The following is a 25,557-nucleotide window of genomic DNA, read 5'->3' as shown; positions in this document are numbered from 1 at the left end:
TGAGTTTGAAGGAGGTCGTGTAATAGGGTTACGAGATGATGGGTTTTCTTTTCACGTGATTACAGAAAGACTTAGTAGAAATGTATCTACTGTGCTTGATTGTTGGCATCAGTAGTCAAGGAAAGGTACTGGCTCAAGAAGATAGGCTCGGAGCGGCCGCGGGGCACTACTGGGAGGGAAGACCGCAGTGTTGGACGTATGGCTTTGGATCATCGTACTGCATCTGTAGCAGAAATTCGAGCTGCAGTTGCCAATGAAGTAACACAACGGACTGTTGCAAATCGGTTACTTGAGGGAAGCTCCGAGCCAAACGCCGTAGCTTGCATTCCATTGATTCCAAATCACTGCCGTTTGCGACGTCAGTAGTGTTAAGCTGGAGTTTGCTGGAAGGATGGCAGGTGAGCGACCTGCAACCATCCTGTCTGCGGCCTAGACTCACTGGAGTTGCACGAGAAGATACGGGCTGGGAAGCAATTTCATAATGACAGCAGGAGCATTCTTGTGGTTATCCCACGAAATAAAATAAATAAATAAAATAAAAATAAAAATAAAAATAAAAATTTATTGCATCTGAAGCGTATATGAGAAGATTTATTGGAATATTATTGCTTACAGGATATCATTCTTTACCTCAAGAAAAAATGTATTGGTCTTTTGATAAGGACATTTCTGTTCCTGTTGTACGAGAATCGATATCACGTTCGCAGTACAGGAATATGAAGCATAATTTGAATTTGACAATAATCAGATTGACAATACTGATAAATTATATGAGGTGAGACCGTATCTAAACTTACTAAATATCACCACTTTTTACTACTGGAATTATACTCTTTTAGATTTCAGACGCGAGAATGCATTATTCCTTTTGCAAACTCCTATTGAGAGTGTAGAATTGGCCAGAAATAAATCAGCAACAGGAAGATCTAGTAAATTCAGCATTCAAAAACCATTGCAGGGAGATGGTAGACATTTTATCGTAAAGTCCGTTGATAACAAAAGTGTTGTAAAGAGTACCTTAGCCAGACTGTTTATAGATGCAAAGTATGTAATGTAGCTTTACATCATGATTGTAATCAAGCTTTTCATGTTTGAATCTTTCAAATGAAATAATCTGTATTTGTAAAAGAAATACAGTGTCTATTTTAATATTAAATTAATTACAAGTAAAGTGATTTGTAGATTTATAAAACGTTATACAGCTAAAAAGTAATCCTGCGCTCCACTCAAAAGAAACATCACACGAGTACAATCTTACTCATTAAACATCCGTAGTCTTATTCCGCTGACGTTGCGCGAACGTAACACTCGCCCTTTTCCACAGGTAAGAGCATTTTTTATATTTTTAATGTAAATTTATGTTATAAATGCTTAATTTAATATTTGTTATTATCCTCATGAGAAAAGAAACATTCCTTGTAGTTTTGGCGGTTAATGGGTTAATGTTCCAGCATTTCACATTTGAAATGGCTCTTCTTGGGCACGCATTGACCTGCGATCTTGAAAATTTATCTAAACCGGTGAACATATTTTATTGGGGCCCAACATAAAAGGCATAGGAACATCAAAAGAAAATGCCTCTGGTAACATCGTCATTTGAATTGATCTGGTATTATCTTGATTTTTATCCCTGTTAGAAGAAGAAATAGATTTGGTAAAATTCCACTTCAAAGTAAAAACGAAAGGATAGTAAAGCAATATATGGACGGTGGGTTCAGAAATATTCACTTGAGCAACAATTGCATTAACTCATTAACCTTAGAATAAATGAAGGTGTGCATAATTCTACTGCTTTCACCATCCCTTTTTGAATGTAAAAATTCTGTATCCACTCTGAAGTTAATTGCTAATCTTTCCTCTATTATATACATTTTTATAGGCAGTTTATAAATTTAAAAAATTTATAGCAGTTTATAAATTTTAAAACTGCTGACGGAAAAAAGCTTTTAAAGAAATTTGCACCGAGTTTTAAGTGGGGACGAAACTTCAAATATATTTCATGACGAAATAAAACCAATTCCTCATATGAAATGGCTTTATGTATTCTATAAATGTAGAGAAAAACACAACTGAAATTAGAAATTACGAAATTTTAAATGGCTTACTCTTCTTAATTATCTTCTTAAGAACACTGAGTTTTAAAAAAAAACTGTTGAGTTAACACTGATGTGTTAAAATAAAGCTTAATCCCTTATTATCTAGTGAACTAATATTGCAGACTTTTAGATTTAGAAATACCTTATATAATGCGTTTATATCTCAAATCCATCTTCAGTTCTGGACCTCACGTTTCTGCTGTTTTTGATTATTAGCTTAATCAGCTGTTAGTGCAAGTTTATTTTCTGTGGTAGAATGAAGCTCTGTATATACGGAAGAATTTCTTAAATAATGCTTTAGTAAACATGAGCAAATGTCTAATTTCAGAAACACGGAAAATAAAACTGTAAAATCGGGCATTAAGGCAACCTTAGATTGGTGTAGATTTTGATTGCTCATAAAGAAAATGGAAATACATGTTACCGCTCTCTAAATCGAATGATTTTTTATTCGGAATCTACGCTAATCTAAGGTTACATTTTGTCTAGTTATAAATATGCAAGTATGTTCCATTCAAGTAGCGTCATAGTATTAAAGTTTATACCTTCTTATAGTATACAAGTATCTATATCCATCACAAGATATTTTGGATCCTTTCCCGTGTAATAGTCTATATGCCAAACAATATTCTGTATAAAAATATATTCGTCAACGATGCCATCATTAAATTAAACGTGCTCTTATTTCTTATAACTGTATTCTCGTTATCAAAGTATTATCAATAAAATATTTTAAAGTGTGTCATATTATATCGTTTTTCGTTTATTGAAACAATTAATCTGAAAGAAATATTTATGGTTACAAAACAATAGTTCCAGATAAAATGGTTTGGGCATTTAATTACGGCAAAGCACGCAAGGGTTACCTGCCTAAGGGGATGGATGTCTTCGTGGAGGAAATTCTGAGTCCATTCGAAATGAGCTAATGACAAAAGTGTGTTTCCTCGCCAGTAAGTATGAAACTGGTGCATATATCTCGTTATGTGTTGGTTTGGTTTATTTTATATAGGCAAACCACGCGAGGGCTATATACCGTGGAGGAGGGATATCTTTTGCAGGACTTTTAAAGAGAAATTGGCTGATATATCCCACTCTACAAAATTGTTTGGTGCGTATTGTTCTGAAAAGAAAATACCCTCATTAGCTAAACTATGACAAGTAAATTAAGTTTTTTACTATTTTCTAATGTTACGTTTTTGGGTTTCTCCATACTTTTGAAATATACTTCTTTCTCAGAGAAATCTCCCCCTATGTCTAACAGAAAGGTTAATTTGTCAATGAGATTAAACTTAATAGTCATTTGCTATTTACGTTTGAAAGGCAATTTTTTTTTATTCAAAATAATTTATTTTTACTAGTAAATGGTAGCCAATGTCAGAAGTGAAACTTATAAATATGTAGCAAAATGCAGGTAGTTCCATTATATCCAAGTTCTTATTTGGATCACGGTCATATGCTGGCGATAATTTAAAATAACGCTCCAAAATTACGGCTGTAAACGCTTCACGTTTATCACGATGGCAAATCAGTTGCTTTGATAGTAAAAAATGTCATAATTTTCTCTGTTGTATTCCGTTTTGCTTTTCAGAATCTTTTCCAACGGCTCTTAACTATCATAACGGATATAACATATCTGCATCCAAATGTCAAATAAAGCAATAATTTCCTCTTTAAGGAAATGGCATACAAAATATGAAATAACCAGCAGCTGTTTAAAAGGATGATATTCGGATGATAAGCGTCTAAGGAATCATAGTGTAAAACATAAATAAATTATTTGGGTTTTAGAATTAGAAACAAAGAATGTTTATGTAACTGGAATTGTATGTAACCTTTGCGACCTAAAATTTATCAGCAGTATAATGAGTTGCACATAGCTTACATATATTTCCACATAAGCTACACTTGCTGATATGAGCTTATGATATGCGTACGTCTACAGTTATGTTAAGAATTAAAGATGGGTACTATATAAAAAAAGCTTCAGCCATTTTCTGCAACTCAGATACCTTAGAATAGAACAGCCTGCCTTAAAATGAAAAATTTGCTATAAGATTTTATAATACATTTCTTGGATTCTATCACAAAAAGAGAGCAATTTAGGAAGGAACTGAAATTTCGTATTGATATCACATTTATAAATACTCGTAATATATGGCATACAAAATATAAAATAACCAGCAGCTGTTTAAACAGAACCATTATTATTAATATTGATTTTAGATCATAAATACTAACAAAATTTAAGTGATTTTTTTATTGTGATCTTTTCTAAAACATTCGCTATTTTATGGAACATGTAAGTCACAGGATATAAATGGCTCTTAATTAACTGCAGAACTCTTCTAAAATCTTAGTAAAGTGCAAGTAATTTAACTGAACTTTTCACGATTCGTACCTTCTTACAATATGCGTGTCAGAAATTGATCATGTTGGTAATGAATAGTTACATATTGATAAAGAGTTAAAAATTCTAAAGATACGAAACTTACTGTAGGAACGGAAAACAATGCATTATCAAAATAACTCAAAAATCAATCTACTCTGGGAAACTTAGAATTCGATTAAAACATTTTGATGCAAAATATTTCTTGAACATTAAATTGAATAATCGCATGAATGCAAAAATAATTTTAATTTCAATGCTTATTTGAAAAAGCTACAGTCCCTTATTATATACATGCAGTGTTACCGATGTTCGTCGAAAACATCGCGGACGAAAACGTCGCCGAGAATACAACGCAACGCGAAAATGTAGTGGTACAAAACATTGTGGGAGAAAAGGAAGCAAAGAGGAAAATAAACAGTTCTAAAACATCGTGATGCAAAATGTCGTCGTCGAAAATGTCGCGGTCGAAAATAAAGTACCTACAAATCATCCCATGAGGATAAGAAATTATACTGAGTAAAAAGGGCTCTTTACACGCTTCTTCTGACTTTTGTTGTAATAGACCTTTGGATAATTTCTTATAGATTCTTTTAGAGCCCGTTTGTTGATGTACCTAAGAATATGAATCTCTATTAAGGTGAAACTAGCTCTATCTGGGTAGACTATTTCATTTACTATCATGCAACCATGCATCAAAACCCAGGACTTTATCCAACTGGTATCGGAAGCTATTATAAATTGTAATGTATATATCTTAAGTAGAAATTTATGACCATAAAAACTTATAAACATACATATGTTGCCATGCCTGTTATGGAAAGAAATCAGTCCATTTTAGAGACTTGGATAATCTTAGAATTTTAGAATTATTAAAAATGCGTATTAAAAAAATAATCCGTACATAATGTCATCTAGGATCGTGCGCCAAAAACTCCTTTTGTGGCACTCCCTGCCACAAAAGCGCTTTCCTGCTTTAAACTGTTGTAAATATAATAAAGTCATATTTTAGTTACTGTTGGATTCAGTCCAGGGTTCCGCTGCGTGAAAATAACTGTCTCACGTTCTTACAATGTACTACATGTAGTCTAGCCCTTGTATGGTCATGATAATTTTTTTTTCTTAAGATCCTAATAAACTCCTGGGGCGGCCTCATGGGGCTCCAGGGAGTTGTTGCCTCTACACAGTGGAGGACGCGGGGCATATGCCTGTTTACCTATGTTAGACACCAGGCGCCCCCGTCCTCCGTCACCTGTCATCTGCGTGAAAATAATAAAACAACTCGAAACGAAATGTATAAACGATGTAGAGAATACACTGTCAAAATATCCTAAATGTAGATTACAAAATATAAATATATATGTAACTAGCATATAAAATATAGCTGCAAAAGAAAAAAACGAAATGTAGTTCTAATATGATAGCGAAGGAATTGGCAATGCTGGATTTTTTAAATCTCACGAAAAGTATTTATATAATCTTTAATTTTTTTTTAATGTGATATTTTAAGAATAGATTTCTTTTTTTCATTATCTATGAAGAGAAATGACCCGACTTTTATGCTGTATTCTTTTCAAAATGTTAAACTTTTAAGATGCCGATTTAATAAGTTATTTAGAAATAATTATTTTAGAAAATTGAATTTGGTGAAAATTATACAATCAGAAAATTTAATTTTCGTTAAAAATAATTATATAATTTTTTAAGTATGTGGAAAATTAGCTATGAAATTACGTAAAATGTATCATTCTATCCACTACTGAAAGATGTATATTCCTGACTTGCATAGCTTCTGAAGGAAAGTTTACAGGAATGGTTAATTCAGTATGGAGGAAAGATGGTTTAGGTTGAGGCCAAGTAATGGGTGTCGGTAGATCGGGTCTCCAAAATACAGAGTAACTGGTAGTAGAAAACTCATAGCCTCAGCGTTCAGAAGAAATGAGAAAATTTCAGGCTCACTCATTTAGCAAAGACTAAAATTACTGTGTAATTAAATCTGACGTATTCCATTATGTCCACGTAACACTAACTAGCTGTAAATATTAATCATTAGGCCGTAAAAAGTTGAACTTTCAGACTATAAACAATTGAATCTGACTTAAACGGACTCCAGTGCTTTTGAGGGTTTTATTGTTTTGCCAAAGAAATAAGGGTGAAAGGGGATGCATTTAGGAATGTTCTGGAAAAATCGCTAATCTTATTAAATGCCTATAACTCAGTTTTTATCAAAAACCTAAAAGTATACAAAATGCACAGAAGCGTACAGAATTACAATACAAGAAGTAAACCAAATCACAAACAATGAAACATAATATGTTATAATCGAAAACCCCTGGAAATGCAGTAGGACGAAAAAAAGAGCAAACAAATATAAACAAATATTTATGTAAATTAACAGTATTAATTCAGTGTCCGTTCAGAAGAAAGATGATTAATTTTCGAAACTCACTGCAGTTCTAACTGCAGTGTGAGTCAGAACTATTGTTGTGTCTACTGTATCTAGACAAACGACTTAATACTGAAATCATGTGAATAAACTTCGATATTTAGAAAAGTCTGAATTTTTTTTAACAATTTTTTATTTTTTTGGAAAAAAAATCGTGAAGTGTGGCCTAAGAAATAATGACATACATTTTCTAATGAACAGCACAATATACGTTTTTAAAGTGCTATCTTAAATTTCTAATTGCTTCCTTAGAAATATATTGAAAAAATTAACGGGCGCGGTGCCCTTCAAACTTATACAAAATTCAACGTTAGATCGAGGTCGGTTTTTACAGTAAAGTTGTCCGCCTTTCAATGACATTTGAGAGAATATTTCATTAAACAGTTAAACAACTCAATAAAAGCTGTTTTTTTAGGTTAAAACAACACAGCGAATAACGATTTTAGGTTAAAAGGACACGCCGAAGATCTATTATTGGAGAAGTTAAACAACAAGAATCAGCATATGTTTGCAGCTTAAAATATATGAACATAACTTTTAAATTGTTCGGCATTAACTTCATGGAAATTTCTTAATTTAAAAATTTATTTCGGTTTAAAAAACTTCTTAATAAAGCACATTGTAAATTATGTGGAGGATTCTACTGTTCATTTGTTTAAAAAAAACCACTTTTATTTATTTATTTTTATTGTGACAAAGTACTCGAGAGCTATCTTCTTAAGGGGGGATGTTTCCAAGGTTTTTTTTTTTTTTTTTTTTTTTTTGTTTGGTTTATTTGATTGTGGCAAAGGCAAAACACACTAAGACGATCTGGCTAAGAGGAATGATGCCTTCGTGGAGGAATAGAGGCCGCCTTTCTAAGGGAAACTAGTTTGTATACATGATACACATAAGGAAAACCACGATTGTAATATGATTAAGAGATGTTATTCAGAATAGAAAATTTTTTAGTATGGCTAGTTTGATTACGGCTAAGCGCACGAGGGTTATCCGCCTAAAGGAAGGGATGCCTTCATGCAGGACTTTCTAAGAGAAACTGGCTCATATTTATGTTACACATGTGAAAAAACACGAAAACGCCCATGCAGCCAACCCGTTCGCAAGAATTAGACGCCCGGACTAAACTACCAGTGTTGAGAGACTACCGCGTGGTCGCTGGTAGGGAGAGATTGGGTGGAAAGCTGAAATCAGACTATAGGATCAATTAATGGAGAAGTATTCAACGGATTAAAAAAGAAAGCTGGGCCAAATGCTGTCTGACTACCCAGTAGCTTCGGTTCCTTATAATGTAGTCTCGGCCGTCAAGCAGGGGTACAGTAAATGCGTTCTCGAATCTGAAGGATATACTGAAAAGTGCGAATAACTTAATTTTCCACAATAACTATTATTTTTTCCTCGTATTTGATTATGTCAGTCTTAAATGAGCTTTCAAGTTTTCATGGTCGTATATTTATTCCTATCCTAAATGAGCATGCATGCGCTCATGGTCGTATATGTTGTGGGAAAACAATAGCACTGCAATTATTTGAGCTTCTGTTTTTCACTGTTATATAGCCTGTTACAGTCTGACATGTGTTTGGACACAACTTTTCTATCTAGTTACAAACTGCGACTTCAGTAGCATTAGTATACGTTAGTTTTAAATAAATATCTCAATTTTTCTAAATTTAGCACACCAATAGCTGTACCAACATTTTGCCGGAAGATTATCCTTTTTGGTAAAAGTTATTCGTTATGAATAAATTTTGCGATGTGATAACGATGTGGTCAGTATAGAAAGAAAGCATATTTTATGTACCATATTGCAGCTCATTGTGATTTTGGAAATACATTAGTTAATAATTCTGTTAAATTACAGATTATCTACAGGTAATGTAATATTTATTAATGATAATATGCAAGTAAAGTAAGCGATTAAATTCTAAATAGTGTTTCTTTGAAGCTTATTAGTACCAAAATTGCAAAGCAATACATATTTTAAATTTCTGATAGTAATAAATCTATTACATTGATAGTATATTATGTTCGTGTGGAGGAATAGGTAATCCGATCGCTAACATTCAACTTTGCATAGATACGTTTAGTCAAGATTTTAGTCAAGAACCGAAACAAAAAGCATTTAAAAATTAATGAAAGTACACTTGAAAATATGCAAAATTAATCTATTTCATTTGATGCTTTAACTGTGAATTAAAGCATGTCGTTAGTCTATTTGTAGCTCGCGAATTCATTTTTCGATATCGTGATATTTGCTTACTATAGCTTAATGGATAATATATGCAGAAACGTGTTTTGTAATACACTTGTTCCCAAAAAATGAGCAAAAAACGCTAAAAGAAAATGTACGTATATATAAAGAGGAATTAAAACATACAATTTATATGTGAGGTAGAAGTGGCATCGCCAAATGCAAATCGGGAACCAAAATTAACATTAAACGCAATCCCGCAGTCACACCATAACAACTTAAAAAGGGGCATGTCGGACTTCTGCGTCAGTTCTCAAAAAGCGATAGTTCAGTGAAGTCCGAGATAGCCAAAAATAAAAGCATGAGCCGGTTACGCCATTTGTACGATGAAATGCATTGTAGGGCTGTCGGGGTGTTTCAATTGTTGAAAGAGAATCGGCTGTTGCGGAAAAGCTGAATGATCATCGTAGTGTCATCAATAGGTTGTGGAATCCAAACCAAAGGGATCCAAACTTCTCCAGAAGACGTGGATCTGCAAGCCGGAGGATTACCACAACGGCAAATGATCGTTTCCTGTTGCTATGTGTAAGACGCCGTAGATCACTAGCAGCACGACAGATGGCGCTGCATCTCTCTCCGGCTGCAGAACGGCCAATATCCCGCCAAACTTTGTTGCGTCGATGGCATGAAGGTAGAATATAAGCCCGACGACCTGTGGTTTACGTTCTTTTGCCCGCATCGCACATTAGAACGCTGTTAAATTGGGTTTGTGAACATCGTAGTTGGACACTAGAACAGTACGGCCACGGCAAATGACAATGATATATCGAGAGCCAAGCACACGCTATCGGGCGCCGAACATTATTGAAAAAGGAACATTACTTTGGAGAGAGAGGCTTACTTATATGGGCTCGAATAGCAATGGAGGGTCGCACTGACCCCTACGTGATTCCTAGTGGATCTGTCACAGCCTTCCAATATCGTGAGCAATTTCTACAACCCCTTGTGCTTCCTTTTATTGCTTCAATGGGTACTGACACGATATTTAGGGAGGATAACATCCACCGGCATAGAGCTCGAGTGATAGGAAAGTATGTGGAGAGTAAAACCATTCCACATCTGGCGTGGCCTGCTAAATCACCGGGCCTGAATCTCATACAGTATATACGGGACATGTTGGGACGACGGACAGCAGATTGCAGTATATCACCTTGCAATCTCAGTGAGCTTCGGTATGCATTACTACAGGAATATGTGCTACTAGCACAACAAGAGTTCAGTGACACTACTACCATGTTACCTCGCCGTTGTCAAGCATGCATTTCAGCTATAGGGTATCATACCCGTTTTTAGTGTGATGTTTCCATTGCATTTCAGCTATAGGGTATCATACCCGTTTTTAGTGTGATGTTTCCATTGCACATTCTTTCGACCCATTTGGTTTTATGTGATATGATTATCGTAATGCATGTGATTTTGAATGTCTTAGCTTTATTGTTTGCTGTGTGGTCCAGTAATGCCACACAAAATTCTTGTATCAATTTCACCGCATATCCATTATATAGTTTTCGTTTTATTCTGTGTTTTGCCTTGGTTGCTTATTTTTTGAGCAGGAGTGTATAATTTTAATGTTCAGTTAATTTGATTTCTGTTCAAATAATATTATTTTCCAAAATGTCTTTAATTTGCATTCATTATAAAAGTATACTGTTTATTTTTAAATTTATTGTTATTTTACATGCCGTCTTATGATTTGTTTTAGGTTTATTCCAACGAGTCGTTCTTCAAAGCGGATCAGCATTCAGTCCATGGGCTGTAGCTCACGAAGCGATGACGTTCACACGACATGTGGCTCGGAAGTTGGGATGTCCTGTTCTTGACCATCCTGCTTTAGTGCGCTGCATGCGGCAGATATCTATTGCAGACATTATGAGGGTGCAGTTATTAGTACCAGAATACTTAACAGCCTTTGGGCCCATGGTGGATGGTTTAGTTATACCTGCAGATCCGGAAAAAGTTTTAACAAACCCATCAGCTGACTACCTTTCTGGACCAAAAGTTGATGTTTTAATAGGTGTTACAAGAATAGAATCTTTCTTTTATTTCGGTGCAAGTGAAGAACGCTACGGCATTGAAGCTCTTCGAAGAGACAGAATATTAAGAACTTTAGTCCGAAATCTTTTCACTTATCATCTTCAAGAGATTTTCCTGACAATAGTTAATGAATACACTGACTGGTCTAGGCCAGTCCAACACCCTGTGAATATATTAGATGGCACTGTGAACGCTTTGACAGATGCTCTAGTAGTGGCTCCATCGATAAGCAGTGCAAATTTGTTATCTAAGTTAAGACATAGGACGTTTCTCTATGTGTATAATTATGCAACCGAAGCGAGTGATTACCCACAGAGACTTGCGTGTGTTCACGGGGAAGATCTTCCTTATCTTTTTGGAGCTCCACTGGTCAGCAGCTTAACCCATTTTCCAAATAATTACAGCAAAGCCGAAATTGCTTTATCAGAAGCAATCATGCTGTACTGGACAAACTTTGCTAAATACGGGTAAGTATCAATTATATGCAATTATTTGCTTTTAAGAAAGCTTTTAGTTGATTTTTCAAGCAAATTTAAGCTTAGAAGTTTAATTTTAAGCAATTAAGTTGCAATTTTATGAATTTGTACATGATATTTATGTGCATGTATTGCTTTGAAATTTGTAACCTTAAAGTGCGTATACCACTTTATTGATCAAGGAGGAATAGTACTTAATTAAAATATAGCCAAGAGCTCCACCGTTCGTTTTTCTGAGTCTAACGATAGCCATCGAATTTCAGAATGCTTCTGTGCATCAAATAATAATAAAACTTCTTTGTTTCTTAATGGAATGAATTTCTTAATAGAATGTTTCGTAATAGAAGACGATTAATAGAAATAATTATGTCTATAGTCTACTCACTTAGATAGTTAAAGAGTCAGTTGAGATGAAACCCCAGTACTGCGTTTTTAAGATGGTAATACCAGAAGCTGGTGAAAAGTTTGAAAAGGGCTGCTCTTTTGGGACGCAGTAAATTCCTTTGAATTGTATGCCGACTGGTCTTAAGTTTTTCGAACCTTTGTTAAGAAAAATTAGTTTCATGCACTAACACGAGCTTTTTTGTTGCACTTCAGCAATGTCAAATGTTTCACATTTAATAAGAAATGTGTCCGAATTAGTAGAGGTCAAAATTAAGTAAAATTTATCAGCTAATTCCTATATCAAACTTCCTCAGTAGTTACTTTCAGAGTTTTCAAATTTAGCTGAATTATTAAAGAAGAAAAATTGTTTTCGGTCTGTCTATTCTATACCGCTTTACTAAGTATTATTTACTTCATTAAATATTATTTTCTTTCCGATGGAAATATTAGACAAAGCGAAATAGAGTAATGATTAAAAATATTCTTATTCATATGAATGAAACCGTTCTGAATGTTGTATACATTGGGAATAGTTTTGTTCAAGTTTATTCCTATTGAGTAAAATATTACACTTGCAGTGCTTTTTCAAAACCTAAACGCATTTCTAGCAGATTAGAATGCATCATCAACATCATAAACCAACATATATAACAATATTCTGTAATGAAGGTATTTATTTTAAAGATGAAGTTTTGAATTTATTCTTAAAATCGGTGTGTTTTGTACATATTTTTTTATTATTTGCTGAAAATGTAAGTAGCATATATACCTCACTAAGAGACACAGCATTTTTTTAACTTCTATTACTTTTATTGAGGTACTTATGCTGCTTATGACACTTTTAAGACATTTTAAGACACTCTACGATACTAAAATTTATGTTATTTCTATATAAAAACAGTAAAAAATTATGAAAAAAATTAATATTTATAAAACACAACCTAACTTCAAACTTTTTTTTTACATAGCATTTTAAAGTACAATTTCTTTCCTGAATCGAGTTTTTCCTGAATAGCTTTCACCTCCGCTTTAACTTATTATTGGCCAGCTTTTATCTTGCTTGAATCGCTTTCATTTCTTTTTTAACAGAACTTTGGTCAGCCTCATCACTTCTTTAAGGGAGATGAAGGCACTTTCCATCTTTTCTTGGAATGCAGCAAACGCAGTCAGGAGCTGTCTTAGTTGCCCATCCATCGTTCTTGTTACTGGTATTCACCCCCTCCTGATATCAAAGTTGTTGCGTGCGTAAGGGCTCTTAATAAATTGAATGCACACAGATGATAAGATTTGTTTTATGAAAACAACACATCAAATTTCTGGAACTTTCCTCAGAAATGCTCGTACAGGTGTTCACAGAAACACAGAATACAATCAGTAGTGACACTTCAAACTACTAAGAACGTTAAACACAACTCAAGGCAAAGCGCAATTAAAGAGCGAAGCTAAACCTGAGGTAGTACTTAGAACTTGCGCTGAGCTAACAACAACTAAGGCCAGATGCTCTCTCCGGCCTTATATAGTTTTCCTCCGGCCATCGAGATGCTTCTCATACTTCTGCTTCTCGAAATTACTGGAAGGTTATATGAGGGTCAAACTACGATTACACTGAATATAGTGATCAATTACAGTACCTATCACTATGATACATGGACAGGACCAAAATGCCTACAAATGCTTGTCAAATGTGGCGACTTTGGGCGATTTCTCGCCAAATTACCGAGATACGCATTTACTCAATCTTAAATATCCTTGCCTTTGTATTCTTACTTTTCCGGCATAGGTTATCTCTATATTTTTCATATTACATTGCGCAGACATATACAGCAATTTCACATATAAATGCACTAAAACATCTATCTATGTGCAAAATTTGTAACTGTATTTTATGTTAAATTTTTATATCTAAAAAATAATTTTATATTTAACTTTAAAAATTTTGTAAAATAAAATTATAACTTCAAGTTTGACACTTTGAAATTTTAAATTCATTTTATCTTTGTCACCTAAAATGAACTTTTCAGACAGTACGATGATAATGAGATTTTCATGCATAATCATAAAAATTCTGCTGAGCTTAAATGTTATCCCAATGCACTGTATATTTATATTCACTGATGAGAAATTCAGCTTTTTTTTTTTTTTTTTTTTTTTTTTTTAATAACTAGAAATAAAATCCCAGTGAACAGCATTTTGAAACTGTCTAAATAAATCTTCACTTAAAATCCTTTTATAAGTAACCCTATTCCCAATCAACAGCCTTTTATTTAACATGATATTTCTTCGCTATGACTCATGCTTCTACCCCTTCAGTATATAAGTAAGAATGATTAGTGACATTTTTCTTTGCTCGATATTTTAACACATAACTTTGCTTAGCATGTTGTAAACAGTGGTTTATCTAAAGAATAATCGACATTAAAATAAAAATATTTTCGTCAATTTCAACAGGAGTTTCGACAAATTCTGATTCTTTCTCAGTTATTTTATCTAATAAAAATAATATGATTATTACATCTCCTTTTATTAAATATTTAGAATCTTTATGCACTATTCCATATTTTGTAAATTTTGAAAGCTTAATATTAGTCCATTCATTGTCACTTTGAAGTGTAATAAAACCAAACAAATTAATCACATATAAAGAAGTTTTAATTGAACAATAAAAAAATTTTCGGTTGCAGCATCTTGATCTTTTATTGGATTTTAAACATTTTCAATTCTTTTCTCTTTTTCATGTATAACATCTTTAATATGTAAATACTTATTTTCTAATTTATCTTTAAATTCTGTTAAGCTTTCATTTGATTGTAATAAGAAATTTCATCGTTAATCGCTCCTACTACGGCGCTTCAGTAAAATTTAACAAACTGGAATCTAATTTTCTAACTTTTTGGATTCTTTCAAAATTCTGCTGCGTCTAGCTTGCAAAGCTGCAAGCTGTATACCGGCTATCTTGATTTGGTTGCTTTATGTAAGGATGCAGGGACAGAAATGCCTAAGTGAGCCCTGGAGACAAGATATAATGCATAAAATACACATTTTTCTCATAAACTGGAAGATTATATACACAATATTTACAGCCCTTTTCAAAGTAGTTACGTTATATGCATATATTCTAATTCAAATTCTTTATTAGCAGCCTCCTGGTTATGGACCGGATTTAAACAGTTTTTTTTTTAAAATTTTACTCTCCATATCAAAATTCCCACCATACATTAATTTAAAACCAATACAAAGAGGGCTTAGAATTCCTTCTTTCGTTTCATCACTATCAAAAGTTGGATAATAAGCTGACATTTACTTTAAAGATAATTTTAGGAATTCAGAAATCTATCTAGAAATATTATTTAGAAATACATTTCCATTCTACCTTATCTTGGAATTTTTCAATAAATTCTTCTGATAATTTTTTATTTGCAGAAATGCATTCCGAATCATACTTATCTAGAAATGTTTCTAATAGTTCCATAATTTTATCTGCCATTTATTTAGTATCTAATAGGTTCAGTATTATATTCTTCTTTTGTAAAAACTCAATGTAGATGTTTTGGCTCTTTGGTTTAATTTTATATTTAAATCTGTTTATTTTGAAATCGATTAATATTTTACTATGCAATTAGTTTCTCCTGTTCTTATCTTACGTCTTTCTTTAAAATTAGGTTTGGTTTCACTTTTATGACACATTTTAAATCATTTTACTTTTACTTTTTCGATATTAGTATTTAAATTTACGATTGTAATCTTTGGAAGCACGAGATATCCAGGATTTCATATATTAATTATTTTTTGTAATTGAATGCTCCATTCAACCAATAAACATCCTGTAGTTTATTATTAGTACCATCAACAGGATTAATAACATAATCTGTGCAATAATATAATAATTTGTCTCCTAATCTATCTTAACATTATATAAAATCTTATTGTAGCAGAACTGGTAGTAAAAGCTGCATATACAGGGTGTCTCTGTATCAATTTTCCGAGCTTCTAGGAGAGGGATGCGCCCCAACGACTCGAAATCATATAACAATGCAGGGTCTCAAATTTTCTGACGAGGTAGATACCGTTGCGCGGATGCTCTGAGAGTTCTTGCAGGGAATAATTATATGAACGCGGAACATTTGGCATATGGGGCTGTAGATAGTAGTAGGCCATCCGCATGGCGCTTGTACGCGGAACGATATTGTATGAAGCATACACCGAGCCATAATTTCTTTGCGAGGATACACCAGAGGTTAGCTGAAATAGGTTCTTTTGAAAGAGCTGTCCTGAATCGCTTAGGATCAGCACGGACTCAGGACATCAAAGAGAGCGCGCTACATCAAGTGCAAGGGACTTCAAGTTTGAGTACGCGAATGTAGTGCACACAGTTGGAGTTTCCCGTTCCATCATCTGAAGGATTCTCAGAGAAAGTTAAATGCATCCATATCGAGTGCAACGTATCCAGGCACTTCAGCTGAGGGATTGCTTCTGAACAATAGTATCTTGAAAAGTGTGTTGTACGAGGGCCATCCAGGAAGTAGATTACGTTTCCGTCTGTGTCCGCTAGGGGCGGGGCTAGCGCGGCCATCTTGGGGTCAGAGCGTTGCGCAGCTCAGTCTGCATCTAGCCGTGCTAGTGAGAGGTTCGTGCTGTGCTCCGTTCAGATACTGTGACGGTTTGAAATGTCTGCGTTAATTGAAAATCCCGCGAGCTGCGAGGTGCGCTCAGTAATAAGGTTTCTGACTGCAAAAAACTGTAAACCGATAGAAATCTATCGGCAGCTTCGTGAAGTGTATGGGGACAACATTATCACTGAAGGTGGAGTGCGTCAGTGGGTCATAAGATTTCAAAATGGCCGAACCAATGTTCACGACGAAGATCGAAGTGGGAGACCCAGCATAGTGACCGCCGAACTTCTCGAAAAAGTCGATGCTAAAGTCCGTGAAAATCGAAATTTCACAATAACGGAACTTTCTTTGAGTTTTCCACAAATTTCGCGAAGTTTGTTGCACGAAATCATCAGCGAAAAGCTTGGTTACCACAAGTTTTGTGCAAGATGGATTCCAAAAATCTTGACAGAGGACCACAAAAATCAGCGAATGGCTGCAGCGTTGAACTTTTTGGACGCTTACCATGAGGATGGTGACTCTTTACTCGATCGCATCGTTACTGGTGACGAAACATGGGTGAAACATGTGAACTGTGAAACGAAATTGCAATCAATGCAGTGGGGGCACACAAGTTCTCCCCAAAAACCCGAGAAATGCATGCAAACAATGTCGGCAAGGAAGATGATGGCGACTGTTTTTTGGGACAGAAAAGGTGTAATTTTGGTGGACTTCCTGGAAAGAGGCACTACAATAAACTCTCAAAGGTATTGAACTCTCCAAAAACTCAGAAGAGCAATTCAAAGCAAGCGCAGAGGAATGTTGAGCTCTAAGATCTTGTTGATTCACGACAACGCCCGGCCCCACACGGCAAATGTCACTCGTAAAGTTCTTGAATCTTTTAAGTGGGAGTTGTTTCCTCATCCGCCGTACAGTCCCGACCTGGCACCGAGCGACTTCCACCTATTCCCAGCAATGAAGAAGTGGCTGGCTATGCAGCGTTTTGATAACGACACACAGCTGCAAGAAGAGGTAACGAAGTGGTTGAAGGCGCATGCGGCCGAATTTTTCGACGAAGGAATTTCCAAGCTCGTACATCGCTACGATAAATGCCTTAATTTGTATGGTGACTATGTAGAAAAGTAGTATTTGAGTGTGGCTTTCATCTGTATATAATAAAATTTGTTTCCTATACTTTGTTTATTTTCTTATTCCAAAACGTAATCTACTTTCTGGATAGCCCTCGTAAATCCAAGTTTCCCTGCTAATGTGTTGTTCACCGATGAGGCTCGATTAATGTTTGCGCCGGCATTATGGGGATCACCACATCAGACTTTACTTGCTACCTTTTCCTCTAACCAATTGTATGTACTTGGTATTTCTGTAGAAAGTCATGTCACAACTTTTAGATGACGAATAGATTTCTTCATCGATGCGACAGACAATGTGATTCCAACACGATGGGGAGCCCTGCCCATTTCAGCCATAACGTTCGTAACCACTTACACGTCAGATTTGCCCAACAGTGGATCAGACGTGATGTTCCAATGCGTTTGCTTACTCGATCATCGGACATATAATGTCTTGATTTCTTTTATGGGGGCATATGAAGACTCTGGTTCATGACACCCCTGTTGACAATGTCGAGTAGCTGGTCGCACGAATGGCAGTAGCTGCCGTGTAAATTTGAAATACGCCTGGGAAATTCCCGAATATTCGGAATTCCATGCGCCATAGATGTGAGGTGTGCATTTAAGTCGGTAGGCGAATCTTCGAACACTGTATTTGACTCATTTTACTTTTGCTTATGTAAATTTAATATTAAAATAAATATTAACTTACCTGGCTTCTTTTAATTTCTAATGTTTCTGTGTACACAAACGCGTCAGGAAAGTACTTCCGACCTTGTATTGCTATATGATTCCGAACTACCAGAGTGAACTATACCTCTGCGAGAAGTTCTGAAACGTGGTACTGAGACAGCCTGTATATATTTGTATTAAAATTATCTTTTACATATTCAATATGTTTCATATTTTTTCTTTGTTAAAATTTGCCCATAAAGAATTTAAACAAATTTTAGCTATATGCTTCATATATGGATTATTTTCTATTCTCTCTAATTCTATATCTAATTTTTTCTTAAGAGCTCTTTCACATTCTTTATTTTTGAAATGATTGGACGATTTATTATCTGTTTCTGATTTCTAAAAAAAAATTTTAATTATTTTTTTAATCCCAAACTGCATATATATTTAAAATTTTATATCCTTTTCCAATAGTTAATTTAATTTCTTCTTTTGTTCAGGTAACTATGCAACTTCTTTCATCATCAGGTTGCTGATATTCCTTATTTCTTAATTTATAAGATTTTTCACACTTTCTCTTTTTGGAAATAGTTTTAATTTGTTTGCATTGAATGCTTCCGCAAAATAATTTACATAATGAAACTAAAAATTTTTCTATGATGTAATTTTCTAGGTGGTAATACTTTACATTTAATCAAATCTTACCATTTTTATTATATTTTATAGAATTCTAATTTTTAATGATATTTTATTAGATAATCAAAGAAATTAACAGTTGGATAGAGTGAAGGATCATCAATACATCTACCTTTTTCATTATTTCCCATTTCATATTGCAATTTGGTAGGTTCACATCTGGCACCTGAAAAAAGCAACAATTTAGAGGTTCTATAAAATCCTTTTTTCATATATTTTTTAATTTAATTATCACTTTCAAAATCGCATACCTATTTTTATTGTTCTTCGAATAAATCTTTCATACACATTTGTTTTCGTATGTTTATTGTGGTTTCGGTAAAACATCTAGAACATTTATACCAATAACATCCATAAAATTGGGTAGACAGTATTTTCATAAAAATCTATCTACTTTACATGTTTTATTATTTATACTCAGTTTGTTCCTCTCATTCATCTAGAGAATGTATCAATATTACAGTGGTGGCCAAAATTGTGGACACTTTTGAAAATTTTTATGTTTTTGAACTTTGTATGCTTATAGAAAACGTTACGTTTCACAAAATGCAAACTTGTATATATAATTTTAAAGAGAATTTAATACTGAATTCAATACAAAACACGAAGTTCAATTATTTGCAATACAAAAAACGTTAAGCGATAATAGTTATCGATATACATTAGATAGTGATGATTGCAGTGAGTTATCAGTACTTAGTAGGGTACCCTTTATTTTTGATTACAGCTTCACATTGACGTTTCATTGAGCTGAAAAGAGTTTTAAGCTCTTCTTTCGTTATTACATTATGCCAGGAAACAATTATAGCCTCAATTAGTTCCCTTTTATTTGATTAGCGCCTCATTCGGACAAGAGTTTTCAAACGGGGCCACAAATTTTCGATATGATTGAGGTCAGGACTGTTTCCTGGCCATGACAACAATTTAATGCTCTTTGTACGAAACCACTCTTTCGATATTTTGGTCGTGTGGCAAGGAGCAGAATCCTGCTAAAAATAAACGAAGCATTGTTGGAAATGAGATCTCTGATGGAAGGTAGAAGTTTTAGTTCTAGAATAGTGTCAATGTATTTTCTGGCATTCAGTGTCCCATAGATGACATGAAGGCGACCAATACCATCTGCTGACATGCATGACCAAATCATAACACTAACTGGGTTCTTCACAGTTGCTTGAATGCAGTCAGGATGTAGCTCTTCTCCTATTCTACGTCTTACATATTTTCGCCCATCACTACCGAATAACGATATCTTAGTTTCATCACTCCATATAACTTGTGACCACTGATCATCTGTCCAAGTAATGTGTTCCTTTGCCCACTGTAGTCTTTGTTTTCGTTGCTGAAAATTAAGATAAGGCTTTTTTCGTGGAATTCTACCTCTCAGTCCAACACCTGTTAATCTTCTCCTGATTGTTCTTGAACAGACAAAAACACCAGCATCATTCAGTTCACTTCTGATGGCCGCTGATGACATTTTTCTATCTTGGAGACATAGTCCTTTTATTCTTCTGTCATCAATGGATGTGGTGCACCATTTTCGGCCTTTTCCTTCTTTGTATTTTATTGAATTTGTCTCCTGATATCGTAAACAAAACTTTCGGACTCCAGATGTAGTCACTGAACCACACACCTGTCTTGCAATTTCAGCATAGGAAAGACCACTTTCTCGTAACACAATAATATTACATATCTTTCTAGGTGTCCAATCTACTCTTTTATTTGATGTCATTGCTTCTTGACTAAACATTAAAAATTTTTAGAAAAAATCCTACTTGTAATTGCAGTGTATAAGAAACAAGTCCACCTTCTACAGAACAAAGCAAAATTATGAATTGTTTCAAGTGTAAACATGATGTCAGTTTCTACTGGCAGTTACTAACATTTGATTGGTTCTCAGAACAAGAACAGTGATTTGCCAGGAAAGCTAGACATTACAAACCACTTCATAACTGTGTTTTTTATTTATATTAAAGTACATATAACTTTTTTTGCATTGCAAATAATTGAATTTTGTGTTTTGTATTGAATTCAATAATAAATTCTCTTTAAAATGATATATACAAGTTTGCATTTTGCGAAACGTAACATTTTCTATAAGCATACAAAGTTAAAAAACATAAAAATTTCCAAAAGTGTCCACAATTTTGGCCACCACTGTATCTTTTGTATAACCAGTATATAACCAGGTAATTGATTTTATACTATATTGATGTTTTAAAATAATTTTTTCATCGATAGCAATAGTACAAGGTAACGAAAAAAAGTTCTTGCCGTTTCTGATATGACACTGGAAGAGTGAACACCAACATAATAATAGTCGCCAAACTTGGCTATGAAGCGGTTAGGATGGGAGTCCGGACATGGACCAAGAGTATAAAAGGGTGTTCATCGGTACTTCAAACATTTTACATGGCTATCTCAACTGGAGAAGCTTCAGTTTTGGACTCTTACATAGGCCAGCACACTAAGGGGACACATTCAGGAATCTGGAAAGAGCTGAAGTAATGCATCTCCCGCTGCATGACAGAATAACCAACAAAGTATCAAAGTATCACTTCAAATATAACTCACACAGCGATTGATTGAAATGGACGCGTCAAAGACGCTCGTTCGGAGTTATTTGCTGTATGATTTTTAAAGTGGGCCTGTTATCAGCAGAATCAAGTGGCCAAATTTGCGAGGACTTTGGGGATGATGCTGTTAACGAAGGAACAGCTAAGCAATGGTTCCAGATCTTCAGGTCAGGGAATATGTCTCTTAGCGATGCACCACGCAGCGGTCGGCGGCCACAAGCGCTGGACGTTGAGGCCCTGTGAGCAGCCATAGAGAGCGACAGTAGCCAAACATGTGGTGAGCTTGCTGAACACTTCCAGGTATCTGATGAAATGATTAGACTACATTTGCACCGCATAGGAAAGGCATACAAGCTGAGTAAGTGGGTACCCCACTCACTGTCCGATGCAAACAAGCGATAGCGTGTCGCTGCCTGTTTTTCATTGCTTACTCGGCACAGCAATGCATCCATATTTGATCGAGTACTCACTAACGATGAAAAGTGGGTCCAGTATGACACACCCAGACGTTCCAGACATCCAAGTGGTGCACTATGAGCTTCTGCCAGAGGGCCAAACCATCACGGCAGACCTGTACTCGCAGCAGTTGGAACGTGTGCATCAGGCACTGATGCATAAAGGGCCAGCATTGGTCAATCGTAAAGGTGTACTTTTCCTCCATGACAACGCGAGGCCGCATGTGGATCGGAAGACCAGGGGCACCATCCAGCCACTGGGATGGGAGACACTACCCCCATCCACCATACTCCGGAGACCTTACGCGAACAGACTGCTATCTTTTCCATTCCCTGGACAACCATGTTCGTGGGAAGTCCTTCAACAACCGGCCAGACCTCGAAAAAACCCTCGCGGATTTCTTTGCGTGTAAGACCCCCGAGGTTTATCGCGATGGCATCGCAGAGCTAGCCATTCATTGGCAAAAGGCACTGGATCCGATGGTGATTACTTTGAGGATTAGCAGTGACTATTATTTGTTTATGACTTTTTCTTTCTGACTGTCCAAAACGGCAAGAACTTGTTTGGTTGCCTAGTATTTTCTTGTAAGAATTTATCTGCCATATATACATCTGATTAAGAATATTTGTCTAAATTCTAAATATCCTTTTCTCAAAATATCTACATCGTATCTATAATATTGTTTAATTTCTCTTTGAAAATCAAAAAGTTTACAAAATTATACCCTTTTATAAAGGATTCTCTTTGAAGTCATTTTATCATAACCTTAACAATACTTATCTGGATATTTTCGTCATAGTTTGGGGTTTTAGAGGTGTTAAGTAAATGAGGAAAATGTCCTTCAGAATAGAAACAATAAATTTTATATCAATCGTTAGCTTTCATATAGGCGAGTTTATTTCCTTGGTAGATAGTAAACACATTAAAATATTATTTTTAAATAATATTTAGGCTAACAATTGAAAATCAAATTCTTTACCATTATGAGGTATTATTGTATAAACATAATGTTCTTTATACAGCCGTTTACAGTATTCTTCATAGTCTTTAAATATTTTTTCTCCTCCTGTAAAATGTTGATTTATTACCAATTTAACTTTATGAATACCTGTTTCTTGATTTCTTTCAAAATCAAAAAGCATGTATTTTTCTGTAAATATTTCATAGTAACATTTATTGTACCAATCATTCATATTTCTAATTTTATTCATACCTGTACTTAAACAATGCATATCATAATTTTCTTTACATTCTTTTGACCATTCTAAATACTGCCTCATGCAACTATTTTTGCATATACCTCCTAAAGCATCTTCGTTTCATACTATAACATTTATGTTACACATTCTCTGAAATTTTTACATAGGGTTTCACCTCATTTGTGCTCTTTTGGATCTCTTATCTTCCTGGATTTGTATTTTTATGCGTTTTAAACATTTCCATAGGTTTTTCACAAATATTTCCTCTTATTTATACTTAGAGCCATTATTATAGATCTAGCTAAAGAAATATTACCTTTATTTTTAATCTGACAAATACTTCTTTTGTTGGGTCCATGCTTTTCATTCACTGCCATTTCTAAACGTTTATCTCCTTCAGATAATTCGATTGTGGTCAACTGAAATACGCACTCACTTTTATATCCAATTCTTTATAATTAGTTTTATGGTTTAAAACATCTATTATGTTGTAGGGTTTATATTTATTTTAACTAACATTTATTTTAAGTTTAAACTATCTTTTCTGTCAAGCCTTACTTTCCCCTGGAACTGCCAATGCCAGAATATGTAAATTTGAGTAGAACGCGCAAGCATTCAAATTATCAGCGGAAGTAGTATGATTTAAATAGAAGGAAACGAGTTCGGTGAGAGAGTTATTCTTACTTCGCGAGCGCGGAGGTAGAAATCGAGAATTAAAGAACCCTGCGTTGCGGCCTATGTGCTTGGCGGGAAGTAGTTGCAATTGTTCCAGTGAGCTTTAAGTCTGCTGAATTAGCTGCGGTATTTGTAAAACGCGGTGAGTTAGTTATTTTAGAGAGCCTCGTAGTTAGAATATTGTCTTTACTTTCTTTTCAGGTTTTTATTTTTATTTGACTGCCTAGTTGGCACAGTTGTAAGCGTCAAGAGGACGCAATTGTAATTTAGTACGTTGAATAAAAAGGGACTTAAACCCTTTATAAGACTCTGTGGTTTATACAAGCTTACATAGTCACCTCTAGGTTGCGTGCTAGTTAGAGGCGCGCAACGTTATATTGGCGCCCGAACACTTATCGAACTGAAATGGCCGAAAACTGGATGGAAGCCGCTGGACAACACCAAGAAATGACAACTCAGTTAGAAGGATTTGGATACCTGGTCCAGACTTTGAGAGCATCAATCAAGCCAAACGTCTATTTCGACGGAAAAAATTCGGTGTCCGTATTTTTAGAAGGTATAGAAAACCACTTTCAGCTCTACCCTGTGCCTCAAAGACAAAAAGTCGCCATCGCCACATCAGCACTAAGAGGACAGGCCGCGCTATGGTGGAAAAATATAGGCAAATTTCTATTAGGGGAATTTGGAAGCCCGACGTATACATTTGAAAATTTCAAAAAATCGTTAGTAAAGGCCTTCCCCATAGTGAAAGATCGCGCACGGCTGGAAGCCGAGCTATATAGTTTCTATCAACGGGATACAGCACAATTGACGGACTTTATTTTACGAAAAATCAAGCTAACGGATATGCTGTATGGCAAGAAACCCGATGCGGAGATTATTGAAATAATATTACCAAGATTGTTACCCGCTGTCCAAGACTACTTTGAAATTAGAAACCCAACCACATTGCAGGAACTTTTCGAATTGGCGGTGAAATTTCAAAATCGCAGAATAGCGGAAAGAGCGAGAGGGGAAACATATTCTCAAAGTATCAGAAGGAAGGAGGAAACCAGAAATGGAAATCGCTCATATGGGGGAAAGAACTATCAAGCTAACGCATCGAAACTCGAAGGTCAAGGCCCAAAAAGGAAATTTGAAAATAAGCATCCGCGTACCCAGAAGACACAGATTGAAAGGAAAGCTTTAAACGACTAGAGGGGCCTGTGAAAGGGAGGGTCCAGACCCCGGAAGTTTTAGAAAAACCCTCAAATAGACATCTAAATACAGTCATCGTAAAAAACTCACAGCTACCAATTATACAAGTCCTGGTTGGCGATGTACCAGTAGAAGCCCTCATCGATACAGGGGCAGAAGGAAATTTCATGAGTGAAAAGTTCTTCAAAAAGAATTTTTTTAGGATACGACTCTTTAAAACCAGAAATACGGAAATTATAGCGGCGCAAGGAAAAACATGTCACTGCATCGGGAAAGTATCATTAAACTTACAGA

General features: G+C 35.0%; 1 protein-coding gene across 5 annotated transcripts in view; it reads left to right on the top strand.

Moving 5' to 3' along the window:
- Positions 1-25,557, top strand: part of LOC118200014 (neuroligin-4, Y-linked-like) — a 986,473-nt gene that overhangs the window by 708,339 nt on the left and 252,577 nt on the right. For all 5 annotated transcript variants that reach the window (XR_015039134.1, XM_085809618.1, XM_085809619.1 and 2 more), the window contains exon 4: positions 10,879-11,677. Coding sequence is in view for 4 of the 5 variants with exons in the window: in XM_085809618.1 (XP_085665744.1) it covers positions 10,879-11,677 (799 nt within the window). In the remaining variant the exon portion in view is untranslated. The remainder of the gene's footprint in view (positions 1-10,878; positions 11,678-25,557) is intronic.

This window comes from Stegodyphus dumicola, chromosome X2 (genome assembly GCF_044657685.1).
Source record: "Stegodyphus dumicola isolate Sdum_Otavi_A_Nest chromosome X2, ASM4465768v1".
Classification (NCBI taxonomy): Eukaryota; Metazoa; Arthropoda; class Arachnida; order Araneae; family Eresidae; genus Stegodyphus; species Stegodyphus dumicola.
Note: the sequence above shows the minus strand (reverse complement) of the source record. Positions and strands in the feature narration are given on the sequence as shown.